The sequence below is a fragment of the Eptatretus burgeri genome, chromosome 4 (assembly GCF_056783735.1).
Source record: "Eptatretus burgeri isolate ZD-2024b chromosome 4, Ebu_testis_v1, whole genome shotgun sequence".
In the NCBI taxonomy this organism is placed as follows: Eukaryota; Metazoa; Chordata; class Myxini; order Myxiniformes; family Myxinidae; genus Eptatretus; species Eptatretus burgeri.
In genome coordinates this window covers 59,246,615-59,272,055 of record NC_140964.1, presented here as the reverse complement: position 1 = coordinate 59,272,055, position 25,441 = coordinate 59,246,615, and the positions used below count along the sequence as shown (strand labels likewise).

Below are 25,441 nucleotides of genomic sequence, written 5' to 3'. Positions count from 1 at the left end.
CATGGTGTGCGTTAAAAACATGGGAATTCTAACAGATTTTTTTGGAGTTAATTAGCCTAATCAACTCAGGAGGTCGAGACGATCATTTTGGTGCATCACATTTCACATCAGAATACTCAAACAGAACTCTACAAAAAAAACATGACACACACACATCATCTAGTTATAATAGATAATCAATTACTCCATTTCATTGTAGACAATTCCTTCTTCATATAAACATGCTATAAAACAATTCCCATCTTGAAGAAGCCCTCACAAGTTACAAACCTCTTCCAAATTAGACAGGTTTCTCTTTTACCTTTCATTTCCAAGATTCAAGAACATGCGATTGCCAAAGAGCGTCTGGAATGCTTTTACCAGCATTCTCTTTCAAAAACCCTTCCAGCCTGGTTTCAAACAGTTACATAGCAATGAAACTGTTGTTCTGAAGGTCACAAATGTTATTTTGTACAAGATGGCCTTGGGATCAGCTCCATTCCTCATACTCTTGGAACTATCTGCTGCTTCTAACACACCTGATCATAATATATTGCTTGGTCGTTTTCATTCATGTTTTGGTAACTCTGGACCCGCCCTTTGAAAATTCTAAATGCACCACGCAGTTTGTACATCTACGATAAACACTGCTGGCTAGTCATAAGACCCAATTCATAAACCTTGGTTCAGTTTTGTTATCTCCATGTTCATCCACGTGAATATGAAAGATTTCCAATAACAGCTATAAAAAAAATTTCAATGATCAGTTTATTTTGTGAACGAAGGAAAGAAAAATGGGAAAAATTAGCCAATTCGACTTATACTCCACATCGACCAACTTATATGTCGAAAAATACGGTAACACAAGTTTTAATTCAGTTCTTACCTGTCGGCCAAGATGCTGTCCAGTCAATTTATCGATAACGCAGAAAGGAGGAAAAAAATAAAACTTCTTTACTGGATCCAGTTCTCTCAACTATCACCATTTATAATGACTTTCCCCTAACAACCCAGATCGAGTTGTCTGTTAAACATTAATTGTGAGAAGCTCTTCCACAACTATGAATTCTCAACAAAACTTCTCAAACTCAATGCTGCCAAGAGTGAGTTTGTTGTTCTTGGCTGTGCATCCATTCTTAGAAAAAGGTAAATCCACAGGCAGTTCAACCCCAGAGAGAAAATTCATCAACTGGTCTCTGCTTCCATAGTTTCATGATTTCATCTTCATGTCACACGATGGACTCGATGCTTTCAAACCTCCCATGTATTTCTAAAATTTGCAAATCTATTTTGACCCATGTGCAAACCATTGCTAATCTGCTCATGCTTAAATCGGAGATTAATGGACACTGAGATTCCTAAAAATAAAAAAAATGATGTCGGCTGGGGCAGGAATATTTCTTCAAGGTGCCAACAATATCTCACCCACTCTCCACGAAAGATATTGTGGGATCATTAATGTCCACAAACTAATGTGGAATTAACAAACTAAGGACACCCAGTTTACCGTCCATCCGAGGGACGGCACACACGTTGATGAATCACCCTGCCTGTAAAACAATGGGGTGACAGTTTATATCTGGGCAGTTTATAGATTCAAACCCAAGCTAGACAGCTTCGAAGCGAGTGTTCACACCTCTCAGCCATCCTGTCAGGCGTTCCACATTATAAGATGTTTGCAACTTTGATGTTACGAAGTCTATTCTGCACCGTCACTGAATATCGAGCAACTACACAAAACCAATTCGACAGTTGAATGGTCACAACTTTATATAAGTTCCAATGAAAAAATATCTTAATTGGTGCTTTTATACGAGCGAGTCAATAAATTTCACCACTTTTAATTCCAGGGTCACATAAGTGATGATACACATGCCTGTGTACCTCCATCAATGTTTGTTGGCACCCCTGCATTGTGTGCAAATTGGGTTATAATCTTTGGTTACAGACGTGCAACTTTAAATCATGTGACCAGGATGGTGGCACCGTTGGAAGGTTATACTTGTGAGGATCAACTCACAGTTGTCTGTTTTCTCTGGGTGAAAGGCATTCAGCGTGGAATTTAAATTTACTGATGAATGAGTGTACACGATGCAGCATCATGCCTGAACTGAACAAATGTATACAGGTGGATAGAAAAGGTTGGAGGAGGCAGAGAAGGTGTGTGTGATGAACAGTGTTTGATGAAACCATGGGAGACCATGTCCACACAAAACATTGCCTGTGTGTACAAACTTATCTGAAGTGGACAACGCACAGCATTAGATGACATTGCTAATTAAAATGGATTCAGCCTTCAATGGCACTACATGCCACACATATTTACATAGAGAGAATTAGGGTCCTCTCCCACCTAGACACCCTGGGACTGTTTTTTTTTTTTAAACCACCGCCCATGATGCACAGTACAACCACCAGTTTTAAACTCATTCCATCCAGCGGTTCAAGCATGCATAGAGGTGAAACAAAAAAAAAAAAAAAAAAAAACGCAACTCTTCTCAAATTATTGCACAATTATTGTACACCAGCAAAGATACCTGGCATTGCAAAGCAACTCCGGATAGTGCTTGGTGCCTCCTCCCACTCCCTAATCCCACTCCCTCCCTGCCTCTTACCACCACACCCATTCCCCTCCCTCGTCCGACACCACGCCCCTCTCTCCAGACTCCAACCCCACTCCTTCCATCCCTCCTCCCATCCCACACCACCTCCATCTGATTCCCACCCTTTCCCCGTGACAGGTGGTAGCTCATATTTATAAGTTAGAAAATAACTGTTTAAAACCCCGAGTAAGGTGTGTCGTGGTTAAAAAAAAGAAAAAAGAAGTGATCCTATAAAGTTTCATCACGATTAACCTTGGAAGGTCAAAGGAGTAGTGTCACAAACAAACATCTCATTCGCTTTTATATAGAAGATAACATCATTCCAAGCTTCTTATGAAATGAAATAACATCCTAAATGAAAGCAGATTGCAAAAAAAGGTGAAACAATGCAATCTCGTGTTAAAAAAAAAATTATAGATTTAAATCCAACAAATAGGCCTGTTCCACCCGGCCCAAAAAAGGACTGTATTGCCATGGGGGAAAAAAGACCAGTCGACTGTATCACCATGGCTTGCAAACAAATAAACATTGAAGAACAGCACTCAAAGTTGAGTAACAAAGTCATTACAAATATTTAAGCAAAAAGACAAATAAAGCAAATTGTGGAAAGATAAGAGAATAGTGAAACAGTGGTGCGGCCCAAGCACCCAAGCAAGCGTTCCAACAAAACGGTTGATAAGGAATGGCTGGCTTGGCAGGCGATTAGCGACGTACACAGCGAAGATCAGGCATTCGATGATGAGCACTTTATCACAATTATTTTTGTTGCATGTAATTAAGTTACACTTTAGGCACATTCCTTAATCTTTTCTTCACTCAAAATAATTCTCCGAACAGTAGAAAAAATTAAGTTTAATGCTTTCGCAATTTGTAAATATGGAGGAGGAGGGATCACAGCCTTATTTTGCTTAAAGTACGTACGTAAATACACAGTTGTAATAATCATTAATTGCTATAAATTTTCAGATTTCACTCCAGGTTTACACACTTCATTAGTCCACATGCATGGATCCTCAAATCTAAAGACAGGTTTCGATTATATACTTTAATTAGTCAGTGAGCATACATCGTGGTTCAAAGGCAAGGCATTTTTGAGCAGGCCGAAACAAATGGCAGATTAAGATCCCTGTGAGGGAGAGCGGGCTGACCAAGGATAAGCCTGTTTTTGTATTTCCATGGTGAGACAAGTTAATTATCTTCAAAAGGGATGTTTATATTTACCCAAACACCCAGTTTTCATTCATGCACTCCCCTTGGAGATCCCTTGGTATGCATACAAAGTTCCTGGCCGCTAGATTTCATGGTTTTGGAGTTACGAGGGAGACACAATAACACACACTGATATTTACGAAATGTATAGATTGTACTCAGATCTGTTAAATTAAATGTTAAATGGAATGAAAAAGAAACATGGAAATATAATTTTACACAAATGCATTGACGACTAAGCTTCTGCCCAATTTGGCGTCAACACACTGTTACGTTTGATCGCAATTAGAGGTCAGGTGTGTGTGTGTGTGTGTGTGTGTGTGTGTGTGTGTGTGTGTGTGTGTGTGTGTGTGTGTGTGTGTGTGTGTGTGTGTGTGTGTGTGTGTGTGTGTGTGTGTGTGTGTGTGTGTGTGTGTGTGTGTGTGTGTGTGTTAGAAGAGAGATTTCAGATGCCTCCAAGTCGAGATATGGTCTGCAAAATGATTTTCAATTTAAGGATGAATGCATGATCTTTGACCTTTGATCTTTTGAATCCACAATATAATCAGTTCATCTTTGTTCTGTAGTTCATACTTGTACCAAGTTTGTTTTGAATTCCTTCAGCGATTCACGTTATCGTGGTAATTTTTTTTTGTTCAATCAAAGATCATGTGACCTTTGACCTTTTGACCCCAAACTCTAATCAGTTCATATTTGTTCTGCAGTCCATATTTGTATGAAGTTTAGTTGAAATACCTTCAGTGGTGAAAAAGTTATCACAGGAACAAAGCTTTTCAAGGAAAGGACACATGACCTTTGACTTTTTAAAATTTTACATGATCTAAGACTCGTAGTGAAGCTGCCATACACACTCATGGATATACAGATGAGATACGTGACCCAACGCACAAATGTTAAATGAGACAAGCACAGCCACTGATCTTTGGGGAGTGCTGTCACCTCCCGAGGTACTCTGGGTACCAATGACGTCACAAAAATGGTGCCGCTTTTCTCGCCGCACTGAGCGGGGCATTCTTAAGGAGGAATTTCCTCCTCCACATAGATGCCAACCTATGGGGATTGTCCGTGTTCTCAACTTTTCAAATGCTAAACGTCAAGCAAGGAAGCAGCACGTACCTTTTTTAAGTCTTTGGTGCGACTCGTCCGGGGTTTTAACCCGACATCCCAGACTCGAAGTGGACAGTCTAACCATTGCACCATCGAGTCTGTGATCCCAAAAATGAATCACCTGAACTTCTTATTACAGTTCATACTTGTGCTAAGTTTGGTTGAAATCCTTTCCGTGGTTCACAAGTTATCATGGTAATAAAAAAAAACTATAACAGATGGGCCACAGACTGACAAAGGGAAAAGATCATGCCTCTGGCTTTCGGCTGCAGAGTCATAAAATGAATGTTATTCTCACTGCAATAAGTATTTTAAGGAGTTTCCATTAAAAAAAATGCATATATTGATCACTTTATAATAAAATATATATTATCCCAGGGAAACTCAAATGGTATACTGCAGTGTCTTTGAACATTAGGCCAGGGATGCAAATATATGAGGATGAAACTACATTCCGACAAACATTCTTTTCCAAAGGGATTTCTTACTGTCTGCCTTCCCTCCATCTCCAGCTTGCGCTGTCCACTCAGGATTTTGTGCCCAATAGTTCCTTGGACACAGTACCCTGGCATAATCACCTGAAATGAAACCACAACCAAATTAGTTTGGTGGGGAATAAAGGAGAAATAAAAGGCTTTGGCACAAAGAAACCTTGCTTGCACAAGTAAACACAGCATAGTAATATCATCAATATGGTAGGTCCCAGTTGCCTCTGACGTGTTTAATTCTGGGATGATAAATGGATTTTATATAAAATTTGCAAAAATATAACATTCTGGCATGGTACCATCAAGTGTTGCTGTGCTATGGAATATGCTATTCTGTGGATGGCATTGTCCCATCTGTATAATCAATGTGGGACACCCTTTACATATAATTACAAGGGATTTGAACCTGCGTTTCTAGAATTATAAGCCATGGGTTCAGATGGAAAATGATACTCATGGCAACGAGCACACACATTTGGCATATTAAAACAATATCATTACGGAGAGAAAAGGTTTTCCTGTCTATAAAATCCCAAATTTGAAACTCAACATCTTGTCAAAACAGGTGCGATGGATCCAGTGGGGCCAAACTGACAAAACGTATTTCACAAGATCATTCGTGAAGTTCCGCAGGCAGGCCGAAAGGCATCTTTGCAATGTCAAGAGAAACGCACCATGTTTTTATCACTACCAGCCCATCGCTTGAAGATCTGTAAGGATTGCCCGGCGTGCAGCATTCCTGGAGTGGCAAATACGACCTGATGGAAAGCAAAGCACAAGGAAAAGGAATATCAGAATTATCACTAAAATAGCCTAATCAAGAGGCCAGTGGGTGCTGTCACTTTAAATACAGACGTTAATCATTTGAACTCTGTTGAACGTTCAACACATTCCTGCCCCATGAGCCTTTATTATCCCACCACGAGGCTGAACAATTATAATTTTGGGAAGAATGTTGTTATCCAGCATATACTACACAGTACATGTCAACCTGTAATAGTCAGAAGTCAAAACATTAAAAAAATATATTAATAATGTGAGGCAGCTTTCAGGAACCAATGAAATTGATTATCATATACATTCTTCAAAGTATTTGGGGGTTATTACTTTTCTAAGCAAGTTTCTCACTTTCTGCCATGATGATGCACAGGCCATGATCGATATGGATTCATAGCCATGGGTAGAGTGCATACCTCCGCCAGACTCATTAGTATACGTTTTGTATCCCACTGATAGGCTGGATCTGGATTCGGACCTGAACGAAAATTTAAATCGGCTTGTTCTTGTCACCAAGCCAACTCATCCACCAAGTTTCTGATATCTCAAAAGTTATGGACGGACCAAATTTTAGGCCCAGCTCCCAATGGTGAAAAGTCACTTAAAACATTCTCGGATCCGGATCTTCACCAAAATCTAATCATTTTGTCCGTGTCACATACCCAAGCTGTCCACCAACTTTTGTCCAAATGCGTCCGTAACTTTTGAGGTATCTTGCTCAAAAACAAAGACAGACAGACAGAGGTGAAAACATAATCATACACCTTCGGTGGCGAAGGTAAAAAGGAACATAAGCTCCAGACCTTGAAATGGTAGAGGTTGTTGCTTTTACACGAAACAGTTAGGAATACAGAAAACAAAAGTAAAATTAAACAAGTCTGAAGACGACGATGGTTCACGAGCGGTATTTTCTCTGACTCAGATATGGTAATGTATGGTATGGTGAGTTACCAGTGACTGCGGCATTGGTGCACGGTGCGGTGCCTGAAAAATAGTAAATCATGATCTTATGATTCTGTTTCATTTTTACTTCATCCAATGAAATAAACTGAGCTCATGAAATGCCTTATATGAAGCGATATTATGGAGAAACATTTCTCAAAGAGACGACACTAGATGAAGTAATAAGAGTTCGGACTCATGGCTGATTTTTCATCTGAAAATACAAGGAAATTATGTGAATGTGTCATCACTACCAGAATACGACCACGCATTTCAAAGTTTTCTTGACAAATGCCAATAAATTCATTCCAAACCACCTTTTCAATTCCGGTTCAATTCTGATAACTTTGAAAATGTGACCTTTATTTGACAAAACCAAGGACACCGACAATGCAGTGGAGAAAATGATCAACATGATGTGGAACGGGTGACAGGTTATGAGCTGAAAAATGTAGAAAACCCGGTTTCGTTCAACAACTTTAAAAATTGACCTTTGCATAACCTTTAAAGGTCACAAAACAATGTTGTGGACATTAAAATAAGGAAACAGGATACGTGTTATAGCTTATTGGAGTTAGTTCGTCGAAGAAGGTCGAAAACCCGGTTCGATTCCCACAACTTTGAAAATTTGACCTTTGTGAACTTTAAAGGTCAAAGGTCAAGGATTATGACCTTTGGTGCAAAACATCCTCTGGAACATTCCAGGAACAATATAATGTCATTTTGGCTATATGGCATTTCGCACTCCTCGGATTATCCATACTTTGATGAAATCAGCATAAAAACAAACTTGAAGGGGGCGCCACAGGCAAGGTGTTCGAGATAGAGAAAAATGGTTTCAAGACTTTAGGTGGGGAATGACCTAAAGATTATGCATAAAAAAATATTGTCATCCTCGCTCTCAAAGTTTGGGCCATCGCATGATTTTTATGTCAAAATTCGCAATTTTCTAAGTTTTTGACCTTGGGACGAAAATGAAAAATCGGACAACGACGAGTTTTACATAATTCATTTTGCTATTCAAATACCGAAGAACCCATTCCATTCAGTCAATTCCCTAGGAGAAGATAGATTTTTAATCTGACTACCCCCTAAAAATGACTATTTTTGGGGCATGGCTCCACCCACAATGGGCGTAGCATACCCTCATCCAGGAAAATACAACTAGACATTGATATCGAATACATAACCAAGTTTCATCAAGATCGGATCAAAGTGCACGGACTTATGTTCTGGACAGACAAACACACAGACTGACAGACAGACAGACACACAGATATAACGAATATAGTGGTCACTCTGGCTGGCGCTCATGAACCAATATTAATGTCCAAGGTATGCTCTACTAATTCTTCCCTTACCTTGTTATTTTTATTTAGGGATTCAGACTCATGGAAGAGCAGAACAATAGGAGGCAAAGGGTTAATTGGCATAGAATGGAATGAAGAGGAAAAGAGGAGGAGATGAACAAACAGATGCACCACCAAAGGAGATGAGTTGCAGGTGAAAGAAAGCAGGGTCTCGGCAGGTGTAGTAAAGCGATATTGAAATGGGGGGAAAAAAAAAAAAAAACCATGAGGTGGCAGTGGACTGCAGATATGAAGTCCTGGATGAAAGAGTACGAGAAAAAAAAAGATTGGGAGGATGGTTCTCCAAACAAGAGAAAAAGGGGTGTGGGGTGAATGAATGGAGGACAAAGCAAGTTTTGAATTGGAGAAGGGAACATGGCAAGGGTTTCTGAGAGAAGGTGTGCCACCTGGAAAGGCAGAGGCTGGGCAGAGAGGTGAGAAGGAGGGAGGAGCAAGACTAAAAGGGAGCTGGTAAGAGACTGCAAAACCACAGACCTACCAACAGTAATAATTTTTTAAAAGAATCAAACTGAGGCTCAGTCCATTCCCATTCACAAGATACAAATGACATGGACAGCCTTGCACTCAAAAGCCTCAAAGTGGGACAAGATGACAAGCAAAAGTACCAATCCTTATTTTCTATGACACTTTGGATGAAAGCCGAGCTCGACACCATAACAAGCTGAGTATGACAGAATAATAACTTCGGCCTGTGGAGTCGAGTAAAGGAATCTCCGAGATATTGGTGGAAAGTTTTTGATCCTAGTTTGGAAACATGGAAACCAAGTAAAGCATCTAATATATTATTTCCGAGTTTGTGGTTTCGTGTCGCGCTATCTTCGACTTTGTTCTGCGCTCAAGTAACGTGATATTCGGCTTACATTATCTCAAAGACCATATGAGGTGCATGGTACAAAAAAAAGTAAATAAAATGGTTCTGAAACAGTGAAATCGTATTCCACTTACTGTATTAAAGTAAAATTACTACTGATACTCTGCATCAGTTCCTTTCTCAAACACACCCACCCCAACATGTCGCGCAGAGCGCGGGTTATGCTAGTATAGCTTATAGTGAGGTCCAAGAGCTTATATAAATTGTATCCCTCCCAAAGAAACCAACTAGAGAGTTATAGAACACCTGACTCCACACATTATTGAGAAAAAGAACATGGGGAGGGTCTTTTCAACTCTTACATTGTGTTTCTGAGCAAGATCTACGTTAGCTTTGTTCGTAAACTTGCGATAAAAGATGCGATGGCAACCATACGATGCCGACGGGTCAAACGGAACAGTCCAGAGGTGAACCTTCTGCCACCTACTCCTCGAGAAACTGATGATTTTGGAACGATTTTTGTGAAAAAGATGCACAAAACAAACAGGTATTTTGGACGAAGTTAGCTCTGTTGTTGCATCGCCAGGTGCCTCCATTTTGTCTGAATCTCGATGTTACTCGACCCTCAGAACGCACAGAAAATTTGATTGGTCAAGACGGCGTACAATTTTACCCAAGTACTGCTAAACTGAAAGCTTGTGGGAGTGCAAACAGAGCGATTCGTGTTCTACGGTTTTCAAATATAATTCAATTGAAATAAAATAAAGGTTTTAAAGATTGTAGAGGAAAAATAAATTTAAAAACGCATTGAATCGTTAGTGTACCACCGCTGATGCACCCTCTTTTACACCACGTTATTGAACACATCAAATTAGTTATTCGTGCCTCTTGTTTGTATCTTTCATGACATCCCCAAAAACAGTATGTTTCCTGTTTGGAATGATTTTAAATTTTATTTGACTGCCAGGCAGACAGACAATTGCTTTACCAAACTGTGCACATGCGTACCCGGGACTTCATACAATTTGCCAAATTCAGAGCCAAAGTAATCAATAATGGTGCGATTTGTGTTGTATATTGCTCAAAATTAAATATAAAACTCCACTTTGCGCTCCGCGTACAGGGCAATTAGATTTGCCAGATGACCATTGTGGGGTGACCTGATGAAAGTATGGGTCTTTCTTGCATTAAATTACATGTTCCTGCTTGATGACTTTATTCTGAAGAGTGGCCGAAAGATGTTGCCAAAATCTGCCTGGCGGAGAGGTGTAAGTAGTCTGCAAAGTGACACAAATTAACTTTCCAATGATGAAAGAGGTTAGTGATGTCGATCAAGAGTGCTATCTTGAGGGATGCCATTTTCTACAGGCAGAAAATTGGAGAGAAGAGTGTTCAAAACAACCTGCTGCTGTGTAGTGAATCAAATCGGCAGTCCCAGGAGGGACCCTGGATATCAATTGCACCAAAACCATAAATCAAAAGAAAGCAGACCAGTTAATGAGATAGATGACTAACCACAGGCCAGACTGATTTGCCCAACATTCAATCCAGACTGAGGTCTGCCAGTGCCTTGGAGATTCCCTGAAGAGTGCCAGAAAAAGACATTTCCAGAGGAACTGAGGAAAAGTATGAGAGATTTCAGAAGTTGGACAGATCAGTTCTTGAAAAAAGTGGAAACAATCAAGTGGAATGGGTTTTGGAAATGCAACAGATATGGTGAGGCCTAAAGTGTCAAAAATGGGCCTTGCTGCAGTACCATAGACACTGACATGTGGACTGGTGCTAAACCAGCTGGACTGGTGGAAGTGGGAAGATGCTATAGATAAGGAAAAGTAATTTTTTGGTAGAAGTCGATGTTGGCTGGTATGAGTAGACCCTTATACAAAGAATCATCATACTTGGGAGAGCGGTTGACTATGCAGCTAAACGTGACATTGTTTCAGAGACGGGTTATGTTCCAGAGGGAATGGTGGGACTGGGCGGGGAAGGGGTAGAGTAAAGGAAGTTACGGAGGTATACCGCAATGATACGCACGATCATAGGGTCCATCAAGGTGCGACAAGGAAAAATCAGTGAGGAAGATAACCAAATCGGGACTATCCAGTGAAAGAAGGGGTTTTTTGCATATAAAACTTAAGCACATGGAAGAGCAAAGTGACAAAGGGTAAAATGCAACGTGCTGACAGCGGGGCCACAGTGACACACCAAGCAAAGGAATGCACAAACAGGAAAAGAGAGGAAAGAATTAAACATGAGAAGGTGCAACTAAGAGGGTTGGGTTAGGTAGGATTACTGGGGGTAGAAAAGATTGTGGGTAAGGATGGGAGGGAGAGAACATGAGATGGTGATGTACTACCTGTTTGAAGCCCCGTTGGGAAGAATACGATTGAAGAATCTCCAGAAGGAGAACCACAAACAGGAAGAAAAAAACAAAAGAGGACCAAAAGAGTGGAGGCGAGCAACAAGAAGAAGAACATGCGAGTCATCGAGGATTTTGGGAGTTTATCGCGGAAGGCGTAAAATAACAACATGTGTGTCAGAGAAGAGCTGGGGGTGAATGTTGGGCTGCGAAAGCAAAGGAGGCTAGACTGGAGAATAGATGGGGGGAAAAGCCAGAAAGGCTACATTACATGTTTGTAATGTGAGAGCAACCAACCAGTGTTTATAATGTGAGAGCAACCAGGCACAGCCTTGTGCTTCGGCCTTATTGTGGGAGTTGCCAAAATGTTGATAGCTTTAGATTCCACAAAATCCAGTAAACAGATGTCAGGTTTGGGTGCCTGCCAGCACACAAGGGAAAGCAGTACCCCATCGCACAAAGGACAGCACTTGAAGGTTATGAGTAGTTCAGACTTTTCAAGGAATTACTTGGGTGGCTGACTTTGGAGGCCAGCTTTGCTATTTCGTCAGTTGAGGTCATGGATGATCATGAGAACTAAAAGTTCAAGGAAGTCAACCTCTTCAAGTGGTTGACCATGAAAATAGGTTTGAAAGTTTTCAGGAGCAACAAGGTGAAACTGCAAGATTAGCCAGGATTTAAAGATATGTTCCATTTATCAAGCGATAATCCAATCAATTCCAGCTCAGCAGGACTTTTGTTTGTTTGTTTTTATCCATGTACACACAGCCCGGGTTTGTTTCACTTTTAAAACAGGTAGACACCAAGGTAAAATGTCAAAACCAGTTTGATTGCTTTTGATAGCAAAGTTGCTGTCAGAAACCTAATTAATCAAAATAAATACATCATAGACAGTGTAGAACCAGGTTGAGGATGGAATGGAGACGTGATCTTGGAAGTCTGCATCTGTAGCCATGTCATTATGAGGGTGGAGCTGGTGCCAGCAGGTCCACATCCGACAGGTTGTGAGCAACCCACACGCCAGCAGCGAATAATGCTATGTTTCCAGTCGGTTCCTTCTGAAGTCGTTCTTGTTTGTTATGAAAGCGTACACAGATCATGCATTATAAAGGATTCCTTTTGATTTCTTCACGTGACGAGGATGACCCGTAACCGCTTTCATGATGGGCGTTGATCGCTCAACACAATATTGTAATGAATCGACCTCACGGGAACTATGACATGAAGTGGAATCATCTGCAAAAAAGGAAAAGAGGGTTTGCCACAGTATCGGATAGGTGGTTTATGTAGATGAGGAAAAAGATTGGGCCTGAGACAAACTACACACTCCACTGGGAGAGGAGCAGATGGTTCAATTGACAGCATCACTTTGACTGTGTGAGTGGAGAAGGCAAGAAAGCGAGGTGTGGAAGCAGCCATGTATACCGCAGGCTGAAAAGATTAGGAAGCAGAGCAGTACGTTATGGCAGACAGTGTCGAATGCTCAATATACAGTGTCCACAAAATAAAGTTCCAAATTTAAAACTAATAAATAAATAAAAATGAAATGGGATGCAACGATGCAGTTTGACGCATGTGTGAGAACATTTCTCAAAGTTTTATTGGCTGGTGACATGTAACATCTCATTTACTCAAGAAAAAGCGGTGTGTGTTGCCTGGTTTATAGAGATCGAATCGCCGACACAGGTTCAACGAAGTTTCAGGCCAAACTACCGAAGGCAGCCACCATTGAGAAAAACGATTGAGTGGCACAAAAATTTATGGAGACTCGCAGCATCCTACAAAGGAAGGAGGCAGGCCAGCCAAGCACAAGGAAGTGGTGAGGGTGTTGAACACGTCTGTGGGTCATTCAAGCGCAGTCCCCACAAGTCCATTCAGATTCAGATGATAATCTTGACAGAAAAACTTCGACAAATGTTCTTTCGCATGTCAGTAAATCCCATCATTGCATCAAATTTCTTTCTCTTTTTTTAGGTTTTAATTTGGAACAATAATCTGTGGACACCCTGTATGTCCAGAATCCAGGGTGACAGTTCTGAACTCTTGAGATTCAAGGCCCCAGTTCCCCCAGCAATTTCTGAGAGAAGAACACTGCAGTAGATACAGAGCTGAGTGAACGGGATGGAATCAAAATCAATGGTCAGAGATGAGGCTGATGGAAAAGAAAAACAGATGATGTCAATAGCAATGATGAATTCCATGACTGTTTATAATTGGAAATAAGCTGACTGGTCTGTAGTTGGGAGGATATGTTATTACCTCCACCATCAAAGGTGGAAAGAGATTATGTTTTCAATCCTGTCTTTCTATTTCTCTGTTTGTGTGCAGGAGATATCAAAAAGTTGTGCACGGAATCGGATGAAATTTGGTGGGCAGGTTGGGTGTGTGATGAAGATGAAATGATTAGATTTTGGTAATTCTTTCAAAGAAACTTGGTCTCTCTCAGGCACAGACTTATTCCCTCTCGTCTTCAGTTGTTCTACCCTTCATCCCGCCCATGGTTCACTGAAGCTTGTGGCCAGGCAGTTGAGCTGAAACAACTTGCCTTTGCCTCATGGAAAACAAACCCAACTGAGGGTAATCTCAGTTCCTTCGATAAAGCTCGGAACAAGTGTGTATCTACCCTCAGGAGAGCCAGAAAACATCTTTCTAATCTCAAGTCTGAACACTCAAACCTCTCTCCCTCCTCCAAATCCTGATGGCATCTAATCAAATCTGTTTCTGGTGTATGTTCCCCCTCCATCCCCTCACTTACCTCAAATGGCCACACTGCTGACACGACACTTGAAAAGGCTGATTGCCTAAACTCGGTGTTTGCATTGAAATCCTGTGTCCGAAACCCACCACTTTCTGTACCCACCTTACACAGTCGCACCCAGCTGTTCCTGGACTCTGTGTCCTTTTCTCCTGACAAGGTGGACAGCTTGCTGTCAAACCTCGCCTCAGATTTTGCAACCGATAAAGACGGCATCAGCCCACGTGTCCTAAAAACCTGCTCCTCTGCTCTTGCTCACCCTCTCTCATTTTGCTCAAGGTCATCTGCCATCTGCTTGGAAATCAGCTAACATTACAGTTCTGCATTAAAAAAGTGTAAAAACAGATCCCTGCAACTTCAGACCAGTCAGCCTTCTCCCAATCATCAGCAAGGTTATGGAATCCATCATCACTTCAGCCATTAAATCCTTCCTCTTCTCCAATGGCTTGATTTCCGATCACCAATTTGGTTTCAGACCAGGTCACTCTACCCTGGATATGCTGCTTCTGCTCTCCCAACAATGGATGGAGGTCCTCAATGTCAGACATGAAATCAGAGCCATATCCGGAGACATATCGCGTGATTGTGACACGGTCTGGCACCCTGCCCTGTTCACCCAACTCTCTTCCTATGGTATCCAAGGCCATCTCCACTCATGGCTCACAGACTTCATCTCCTGTCACAATCAGCATGTGGCCTTAAATGGAATTCTCCCATCCCCCTCTTCCTGTCCAGGCTGGAGTTCCTCAAGGGAGCGTTCTGGGCCCTGTTGTTTTTCTGGTTTTCATCAATGATATCTCCGACTCTGGAAAATCCACTTTATCTCTTTGTTGATGATTCCACAGTCTGCTATACTATCTGTGATCCCTCAGATCAGCAAGCAGCAGTCTCTTCGCTCTCTGCAGGTCTGGATAAAATAACAAGCTGATCCAACACGTGGAACACGTCTTTCAATCCTGATAAATCTCACACTCTCACTCTGTCTCTCTGAAAGGACCATTTGGAACCCACCAACCACCCCCTCACACCCCCCCCATCTACTTTCTCAACAATCCTCTGGAAGAAGACCTTTTATTCAAGCTTTTGGGTCTCACTATCTGCTATGATCTTTCCTGGGAAAGCCACATTTCCAAGCTGGCATCCAAAACCAGTTGCCGACTGGGCATCCTCGGTCCTGCAAAGTTCTTCCTCGGCCCACCTGAGCTCCTGACAAGATACAAAGCTTTCGGTCAACAGCCTGATGAAGTACTGCTCTCCCCTCTGGGCTGGTACTCCTGCCTCTCACCTTTCTTGGCTTCACGCTGTGGAAACCAAGGCATTTAGCATCATTGGTATCTCCCATGGTGAGGTTGAGTCTTTGGGCCTCTCACTCTCCCACCACAGGCAGGTCGGTAGTCTTTCTGTCTTCTACAGTTTCCTCTCCAGTCCCCCCTCCCCTGCTCTGTCTGCGATTTGTCCCCCACCCCACCCCCGCTCTGTCTGCGATTTATCCCCCACCCCACCCCACATTTCCGCAGGGTGCTCAAGGTCCGCCAGCGGACCCCCTTCTGGTAAAACTACCAAAATCACGAATCACTGCTCACCTTCACTCTTTCATCCCTCTTTTCTTCCACCTTTGGAATAAACCCCCACACTCTCTTCAATTCCGATCTTGTCTCCTGCCCCCTTGTTGTGTGTTGTGTGTTAGCTCTCATACGAGCCACGACAATGTATACCAAAAAAACAAAAAAAGATCTTGATCCGGTCAGTGGAATTTTTTTTGAGGGAATCTTCCCCATCAAGAGATAGGGCCAAAGACAATACATTGCATGATATTTCAAAAATGTATTGGGCTCAATATGTTCTCAGAGATCAGGCACTGCGTGGTGGAGGTATGCGCTGCACCGAGTGCCCTTCCAGTTGCATCCTTATTTTGACTTGATAACTTCCAAGCAGATGATAGGTGGCCAAAGGAGGATTGGCTTAAGAGTGCAGACTAGGAAGAAGCAAGTGCAGCCGAGCAGGATTTGAGAACACAGGAATTGATGACACCTGGGCCCATTGCTATAATGGGGTTGAGGCCGAATTGAGCATGGTGGGATAATGGGAAGGCTTCGAAAAATGGGAAAGCAGGGAATGAATCAACAGTGAAGGATTTGCCATAGCACACGTGGAGAGGCAGTGTGACCATAATATACAGGAATGAGGGTAAATGCAAGAATGAATGAGATGAACAAATGAAAGAAGAAAATATTTTAAGATTAGATGAAAGGGGATGCATGAAAGTGAGTCATGGAGAAATAAGGAAGAATGAAACATGGAAGGTAAGAAGTGATTGTGGGGGTATTCACTTCCTCCAAATTTTTCACAAGTTAATGCCACCTGATATGAGCTTATTTCATGATGCCATCAAATCAAACTCAATATAGAGTCTTCGCAAACTACTCCAAGGTGATAAGCTCAAAAAATGCAGATAAAATGTGAACAATTGAGATTAACAGAGAAAATCAGATGATTCTCAGTTGCGTAAGTATTCAAACCCTTTGCCTAATTAATCCTAAATTACTTCAGGAGAAAATTATTTGTTTGAAAGGTAACAAAATAAGTGTAATAGGTTTCAACTGTAAGTAATCAGTGGTTCAACTTAAAAATTAAGCTCCCCACTTATCTAAGGACTTTTAAGGTACAACTCACTCAGTCAACCAACAAGGCAAAAATGAAGACCAATGGACTTTCCAAACAAGTCAGACATAAAGTGATGGAGAAGCACCATTCAGGAGAGGGTTATGAGAAGGATTTCAGTCACTCATTATCCCTTTGACTCCAGTGAAATCCATCATTAAAAACTGGAAGACGAATCATACCACTCAGACTCTTCCCAGATCAGGTTGCCCATCCAAACTCAGCAGCCGGGCAAGAAAGAAACTGGTTGAAGATGTCACTGTAAATCCAAAAATTACTGAAATATCTGTAAGGCTCTATATCTGAGATGGAGGTCAGTGTTCATCAATCACCAAATCCCGTTCCCTTCACAAAGCTGGCCTCCGTTGACAGGTTAGGTCAGGTATGGGAGCATGCGCCAGAGCAGCGTGTCGCTGCATCCACTTTCCACCGGTACTCCAGGGGCCTCCGTCTGGCCATCCCCCAGGCAGATGCGTGGCCCATCCCCATCTCCTTGAGATGCCGATCAACCTGCTGCAACCATGAGGCACGTGGTCGGCCCATTGGCCACCTCCACTCAGGAGACTCCCTCGCTGAGAGAATCTGGTGAGCAGGATCAGCGTCAGGAAAACGAGCCACATGTCCATACAGCCGCAGATGACGCTCACGGACTATGCAGGTAACAAATCTCATTTGAGTCTCTCTCAGCAACCACTCATTGGACACAAAGTCCGACCAGCATTAGTAGCAACCAGATTCTCCGAAGAGACCTGGTACCAAAGGAATTAAGTCTCCTTCTCAGATCCTTGGTCAGAGTCCAAGTCTTGCATCCATAGAGCAAGACTGGAAGCACCAAGGACCTGAAGACTCGGACTTTCGTCCTCCCGCACAGGTATCCACAGCGCCACACCCCATTATCCAGTGAATCCATGACTCCCCAGGCCCGACCCAGACGTCTATTGACCTCTGACTCACAGCCAGCAGAGACATGAATATCACTGCCAAGGTAAGTGAATCTCTCCACGACCTCAACATGCTGACCACAAACAGGCACAGACAGGACAGGTGGCAAGAAAGAAGTCATTACTGAAAAAGACGCATCTAATAGCTTGTATGGAGTTTGCGAAAAAGAATCTCAATGATATTGCAGGCACATGTGGAGAAAAGTTTTGTGATCAGACGAGATAAAAAAATTGAACCTTTTGGTCTACATTCAAATTGTTACGTCTGGTGCAAGCCTAACACTGCACATCACCCAGTCAACACCATCCCTGCTGTCGAGCATGGTGGTACCAGTATCATGTTATAGGGCTGCTTTTCATCAGCAGGGACTGGCAAGCTTGTCATTATAGAAGGGACAATGGACTGTGTAAAGTACAGGAGAATCCTTGATGAAAAGCTGCTTGAGTCAGTCATGAATCTGAAACTGGGTATGTCATGTGACACGTATGGAAACGTCGGTGGTGATTAAGATTTTTCCAGCCGATCACCACAGAGTGGTGGCCATGTGAGAGTGAACATTATTGCTCAGTTAAACGATGCCTGAGACAGCATATCCAGCTGTCATCTGCGTAACAAGTTACTGAGTACTAACTGTGCATTGAAGGTATATAGCATGATTATTTTTATTACCAACTATCTGTTGAAGGGTAAACAGCTTGTTGATATTAAAAACAAGGAGAAGAAGACATAAAATGTCATAGGTTTTTAGCAATTTTGCTTTCCGGAGTTAAAGGGATAGGCCATATTTACAAGATCGATGTGTATGCAAAACTGACTAGAGTGGTCATGTGACATGGAAGATTGTGTATGATTGGGTTATTCGATCATGAATATTAATGATGTGAGTTATGTAGTTATGTATATTGTGTAATATCGTTGGTCACATGACATGTATGATGTTTTCGATTGGGAATGCAAATTTCACACAGAAGGGATTCAATGTTCATATATTTTGGGGGAGACATAATGAAATGCATAAACATTACAACATTTAATTTAATTTATTTATTTATTTATAAAACACATTCTATAACTGAAGACAATAGAAAATTATCATTCAGTTGAAAATGCAGTCTGATCAGTTTTTGTAAACTGTACTGAAAGGTGGTTGGGGTGAAATTGAAAAGAGTAATCAGAAGTTTTTATTAATTTTCATGAAAGATGCTTAATGGTATAGGTATGAAAAAAAAAATTAGAACAAGATCGGTAAATGTATGCATGTCTGAGAAATGGTTGAGGATATGCTCAATACCGGGGTTTATTTTAATAACTAAAATGGCCGCCAGTCTACCACTTGGTAATCTTTGTTCAGATCACAAAATAAAGGGAGGTACGCATGTATGCCATCGTGTACTTTGCTTGTGCCAAGTGTGAACAAAATCGGACCATGCATGGGGACATGTTTAAGTAACGAAATGGCCGCCAGTCAGCCATCTTGGATCTGATCTCGACAAAAAATGACGTGCGTATGTCAGTAACGAAATGGCCGCCAGTCAGCCATCTTGGATCTGATCTCGACAAAAAATGACGTGCGTATGTCAGCCATCATTCATTACATTTGTGCCAAATCTGAACAAGATCGGTAAATACACGTTTGAATTGTTGAGGATGTGTTCGATACTGGGTTTTGTTTTTAGCAGCGTCTCGCGTAGCAAACGCTGCTCTAAGAGAGAGAGAGAGAGAGAGAGAGAGAGAGAGATGGAGATGGAGATGGAGATGGAGATGGAGATGGAGATGGAGATGGAGATGGAGATGGAGATGGAGATGGAGAGATCGGCGTTGTTCTTCTTCTTGTGAAGACAAAACCTTTAGATTAGGACTCGGCTCTTTTATATACACGATCCGGATCTCCTGAAATACTAAACACTTGTACACATCCTCACATTGAGGGTGCCCTTTGAGAGCGTCTATCATGAACTTTTAAATATATTCGGACATTTGCTTTAAAGTTTCGAAAAGTTCACGTTACTATTTAAAGATTATTCCATTTAATATATTGTAATTTCGTAAATACATTATTTATTTCGTAAATACACGATATTTCGTAAATACGTAAATACACTATGACAGGTCTCGCTATTGGCTTAATCAAGGCACGTGACGAAATATCGGAAGTTGTTGTTGTTTTTTGGTTTTTTTTAGCCGATAAAACCTTTAGGACGCTGCTCTTGGACACATTTGTCCTTGTTTACAACTAAAATGGCCTCCAGTCGGCCATCTTTGATCGATTTGTGAAACAAAATGATGTGCATATGTATACCATCATGTGATGGCTTTGTGCAAAGCTTGAACAAAATCAGTCCATACATACCATGGGCCCAGGGTTGTCAGTATATGATCGATCAAAAGGCTTTATGTGCTTGAATTCAAACATGTTTCGCTGTACAAATGTTTTACGAATCTTCTGATTGGTCCATGTAATGAACAGCTTGTAGTAGTGGTTTGCCTTCTCCGTCAGGCCTGTGGAGAAGTAGATCGGAGCCTTCAGGTTCATCCGCTCCCTGCAAAGAGACATCATGTTTATTCATAACACAAATATAATGAAAATAGATCTATATCATGAAAGGAGCCATTTCTCTCTGTCTGTTTGTCTGTCTGTGTTTGTCGTGCTATAACTTGAGAAGGAATTTATGGATTTCAATGAAACCAACTACTGTGGATTGAGGGAACCCCCATGAAGGTTTGTGATGCAAAATAATAATAATAATAATAATAATAATAATAATAATAATAATAATAATAAAGGAAGGAAGATTTGTGTACGGGTACATGGGCAGATGAGGCAAAACTGCAAATGCCAACTTGCAACCATGACCTCTCTCTCTCTCTCTCCCTCTCTCCCACTTCTCCCCCGTCCCTCTTTATATTTCCATCAGAAAAGCCATGGTAGCATTTGCTAGTGACTATAAAAAGAAGCTGAGATTTGGGCTGGAATGACCTCAGTTGCAGGTAGTTCAAAGTGGATTTTTCCCCCAATCATGCATAATTCATCAGCACAGGCAGACTTTGAGGCAGCATGGGTTGGGGAAGATTGAAAGCATGAGGAGGAGAAGGAAGAGGAGGAGAAGTGGGGGGGAGTAGGGGGATGAGGACGACAAGAGGTAAACAAGTTAGATACAAGTGCAAGTTGAGGGAGATGGGAGAAAAAAACCCCAAAAAACTAACCTAAAAAGGAAGGAGTGAGTGGGCTTGGATTGGGAGGGGGGGGTTAATGAGGGTGGGAAGATCATGAATATGGATTTGAATGACCTGAAGAGGAGGTTAACAGCCATCTTGAAGCCCTGGAGGGAAGGATAAGATTGAACAGACTGAGAAAGTTGGTTCAACAGCCAAGATTTTTGAAAAAGGAACAAAGAATTGGAGGTGAGCAGCGAGCCTGGATTTTTGGAGTTTCACGAGAAGTGTGTTACGGGCAGAATGCGTGTGCCCTGGATGTCTACATGTAAACTAACAAGTGAGAAGTGATCCAAAAAAGCAATAGAGTGAAGACGAGAATACAAAGGGTATGGGAATCCGAATACGAGCATGCTTGGAAAGAGAACTAGGAACAAGTGAGGTCTTGCCCTAGAAAATAGCAGCAAAACAGACCGAGTCAGTAGGCGAGGAGCTAGGACCGGACCCGGAAAGGAACTTCTAAACACATGGACCCTGTTTAGAAGTTTATCGACAAATTGAGGATCACCTCTTCATGCTACGAGTCGTTTTAAAACGAGGTATGATAAATTGAGGCTTTAGCTGTGGCAAGAGATTTAATGACATCAACAGTAGTGGTTTTTAAAAGTCACCGAGTGAGTCACTATCTGAATGCAAGCCTGGTGTTCGCTTAATGGTTAAGGTGGCTGGCTTGAGATCCTAGGGTCTTGAGTTTGAGCCTCTGTTGTGCTGTCGAAATAACACCGGGTGGGTTGGCCCAGCCTGTCATCCTTCCGAGGCCGGCAAAATAAGTGCCAGCTTACTGGTGACAGCGGCACCACATCAGCGGCACAGTTGCACTTCCAGAAAAATGATGCAACCAGCAGCCACAGGCTGCATACGAAACAACTGTCCGAATTTTGTTGTATTTCCTTTCCAATCAGCAGCAGGTTGTTTTCAGAGAATGAAAATCAGCATTAAAGCAAGGATACACTTGTTTGATTTTGGAGATCTTTTTGGAGTGACAAGTGGAGAAGACTGAGCAAGGGCATTTAAAAACAGCTCTTCAGGATCATCTCCTTACATATTACACAGAGGCATAAGAATGGAATAAAGTTTCATAATTTCTTACTGAACTGTTGAATATCCAGAGAGTTCATGTTCTATGGTACATCACAGACCTCTTTTGATGCAAAGTTTCCAGTGAAGGAAAAGTAAAGCAAAATAAACACATGATCACAAAAAGGGAGCATTTTATGAGCAATACCAGCCACAGGATCAGCATTACGAGTTAGACGAAGATCCGATCAATGACCATGAATACGAGTGAGGGAGAGAAAATGTTGGAGATCAAGACGAGACAACAGTCGAATAAACACAGCTATATGGGATTTGAACCTGGGATCCCAACATTGAGGCAATTTTTTTGGTTTCTTTTTTGAAACATGATCTAAGGCTTATCGTGAATCTCTCTCTATCTCTCTCTATCTCTCTCGCACGCACGCACGCACGCACGCACGCACGCACGCACACACACACACACACACACACACACACACACACACACACACACACACACACACACACACACACACAGACCCGTCGAGTGCCGTCACTTCCTGGGGTAGTCTGGGTACCAGTGACGTCACAACAATGATGCGGCTTTTCTCATTACACTCAGCGGGGCATTCCCGAAGGAGGGATTTCCTCCTCTCTGAGGATGCCAACCTCTGGGGATTGTCCGTGCTATTAACCTTTTAAATGCAGAACATCAAGCAAGGCATGGTAAATTACCCCTCGTCTCAGATTACCCACCAATTTAAAGCAGCACGTACCATTTTTTTTAAGTCTTCGGTATGATTCGGATGGGGCTTGAACCTCCCACACTCAGAGCGGACACTCTAACCCAGTACACAGACAAAGCCTAAGCATGTATGGATTTTTATCCCGTAATTTTCCGAATATAATACGACCCCAAATTTGTTATTTAATACATTGAATTTGTTTGTTACCATGTATGATACGCAGCCTGGTGTTGGCGCAGTGGTTAGGGCAGCGGCTTGGGATCCAAAAGGTCCTCAGTTCAAGCCCCGTTGGGCCACTGAATTAATACACCAGGGGTTGACTCAGCCTGTCATCCTTCCGAGGTCGGCGAAATGAGTACCAGTATACTGGGCCGGTGTATACCCCGGTTAAAATAGGTGTACCATATCCCTGTGTCGTAAGAGGCGACCAGGGTTGCGTCAGGAAGGGCATCCGGCGTAAAACATGTGCCAAATCACTATGCGGATCATACGGATGATCCGCTGTGGCGACCCTTAATGGGAGCAGCCGAAAGAAGAAGAAGAAGACCATGTATGATACGCACCTACACTGTTGCAATACTGTGGTCCCGTTCAAATGTAACCCTTTGACGATAAGAATGTGAGAATGGCCATTAAATAACCAATCACGAGCTCGCCTTAGCATTTGCTACGTTTGCAATCGTGGCCAACAAAGAAGCATTCTCAAAAACCCATTAACATTTCCTCACTGTGTGTATGTAAAGATGGCTGTTTTTACACGACCAATTTTAAATTACACCGCGTGAAATCAAAGCCAACAACAATACAGACGCGTCAGCTGTTTACAATCAAGTACTGACACCGAGTTCGGTGCTGAAAGGGGTCGGGGCTCTCTTTTGATTTTGTAAGGCCGATTTAAAAAATACACCTGACACCTCATGACAGAAATCCTCTTAAATGTGGCTTCTTTACAAGTATGCATTATTGTTTACAGCCTGTGTCGGAAATGATGTTCTGGATTGGCTAAAAACCAAAAAAACACTACAATTATATTTGTTACCATGTATAATATGCACTCCAAAGACAGTCTTCAGACAAAAATAATTATTAAACAAGAGCGAGAATTGCTTTGCAATACGTGTCCCCTACCGGTGTGATAGTTTCTGAATCCAAAAAGAGCATAACTCTGTGAAACATTTATTAAACGCCCTGATTGTTCTGCGTCTTTTCATAATAAAGCCATGGACCAAGTTTCAGTTGAATATGTTAAAGGGTATGGGAAAATAAGTCTGAAAAAGCACAAGTGGGATGGACGAACGGAAGGACAGACAGACAGAGGTGGACGTACGGACAGACGGAGAGCAAACTTGTCGTCTCCTCCAGTTAACTGGTATTAACTGGTAGGAGACTCATGAAACACAGTACACTTCTCGAGTTTCTCCTTTCTCCTGCTGTTCCCTTTGCTATGTAGCGTAACGATCTGTTCTGTGTCCTAGCTCTTCCATGAGCCTTCACCAACAACAAAAAAAAATAAAAATGATGTGCATCTTTAAAAAAAACAAAAAAAAAACTGTCGTTTTCTTTTCCTTGGTTCAAATGTTAGTTAATAAATTATACTGTACATTTTGAGGATAGATTACCCACCAGAAAGTTTCCAGCAAGATGCACAGCTCTTGAGCACGGCCAAGAGCAAATACCGGGATTAAAACCTGCAAAATAAAAAATAAAATAAAAAAAATCAAAACTACCATAAACACAAAAGCACCGAGAAAATAAATACACAGGAGCATTCAGTGTAAGCAAACAAACCACAAACCTCTCCACTGATGTGCCCAAAATACAAATCCCACACACAACCAAAACATCCTGAAAATGAAACTTGCACTAACTCAAAGGCATATGTTCAAACTAATCAAATGCTTAGAGCTCCAATTTTCCTCGCCCGAAAGGGAGGATCTATTGTTATTGGTCGGTGTATCAGTGGGCGAGGGAGCGAGAGTGATTCAGCGAGTGAATGTGTGTGCGCGTGCACGGACGTGTGAACCTGCATGCCAATCAACTTAAATTTCGTGCCTCCTGGCGGCCTACTTTAATGTATCGCCGCAGTGCATGAAAGGGTAAAATATTTTTAATTTTTTTTTAAAGAAATCAGTTTTGACACAGTTGCCCTGGTGCACCAGACAGCATTATCGAATAAAATTAAGTGTTTTCAATGCTTATGATTCCAAAGTAAAATATAATTAGCTATCATATCAAGAGCAGGTCTTTATGGAAAGCAATACAAAAGGCTGTCAATCTATTGCACAGTAACAACTATTCCGAAAGCATTAACATCTTCGAAGATGTTATAAATATCGTTACGAATGTGAAAACGATGTGCACTCAACATACAGATGTCCGAAAAGTCAGTTATCTTGTTCAGTATGTGTGTAGTCAGGACCCCGTCCTTTTGTTCAGCGGGAGGATTAAATGTGTGCGTTGTG

The 25,441-nt window shown here is 41.8% G+C and overlaps 1 protein-coding gene across 6 annotated transcripts in view; it reads right to left on the bottom strand.

Annotated features, from left to right (window-relative positions):
• Window positions 1–25,441, bottom strand: part of INTS11 (integrator complex subunit 11) — a 107,589-nt gene that overhangs the window by 44,010 nt on the left and 38,138 nt on the right. For all 6 annotated transcript variants that reach the window (XM_085878288.1, XM_085878286.1, XM_085878285.1 and 3 more), the window contains 4 exons: window positions 24,603–24,667; window positions 20,354–20,543; window positions 6,061–6,144; window positions 5,387–5,476 (listed from right to left, as the gene is read on the bottom strand). In XM_085878288.1, the coding sequence (XP_085734414.1) occupies window positions 5,387–5,476; window positions 6,061–6,144; window positions 20,354–20,543; window positions 24,603–24,667 (429 nt within the window). The remainder of the gene's footprint in view (window positions 1–5,386; window positions 5,477–6,060; window positions 6,145–20,353; window positions 20,544–24,602; window positions 24,668–25,441) is intronic.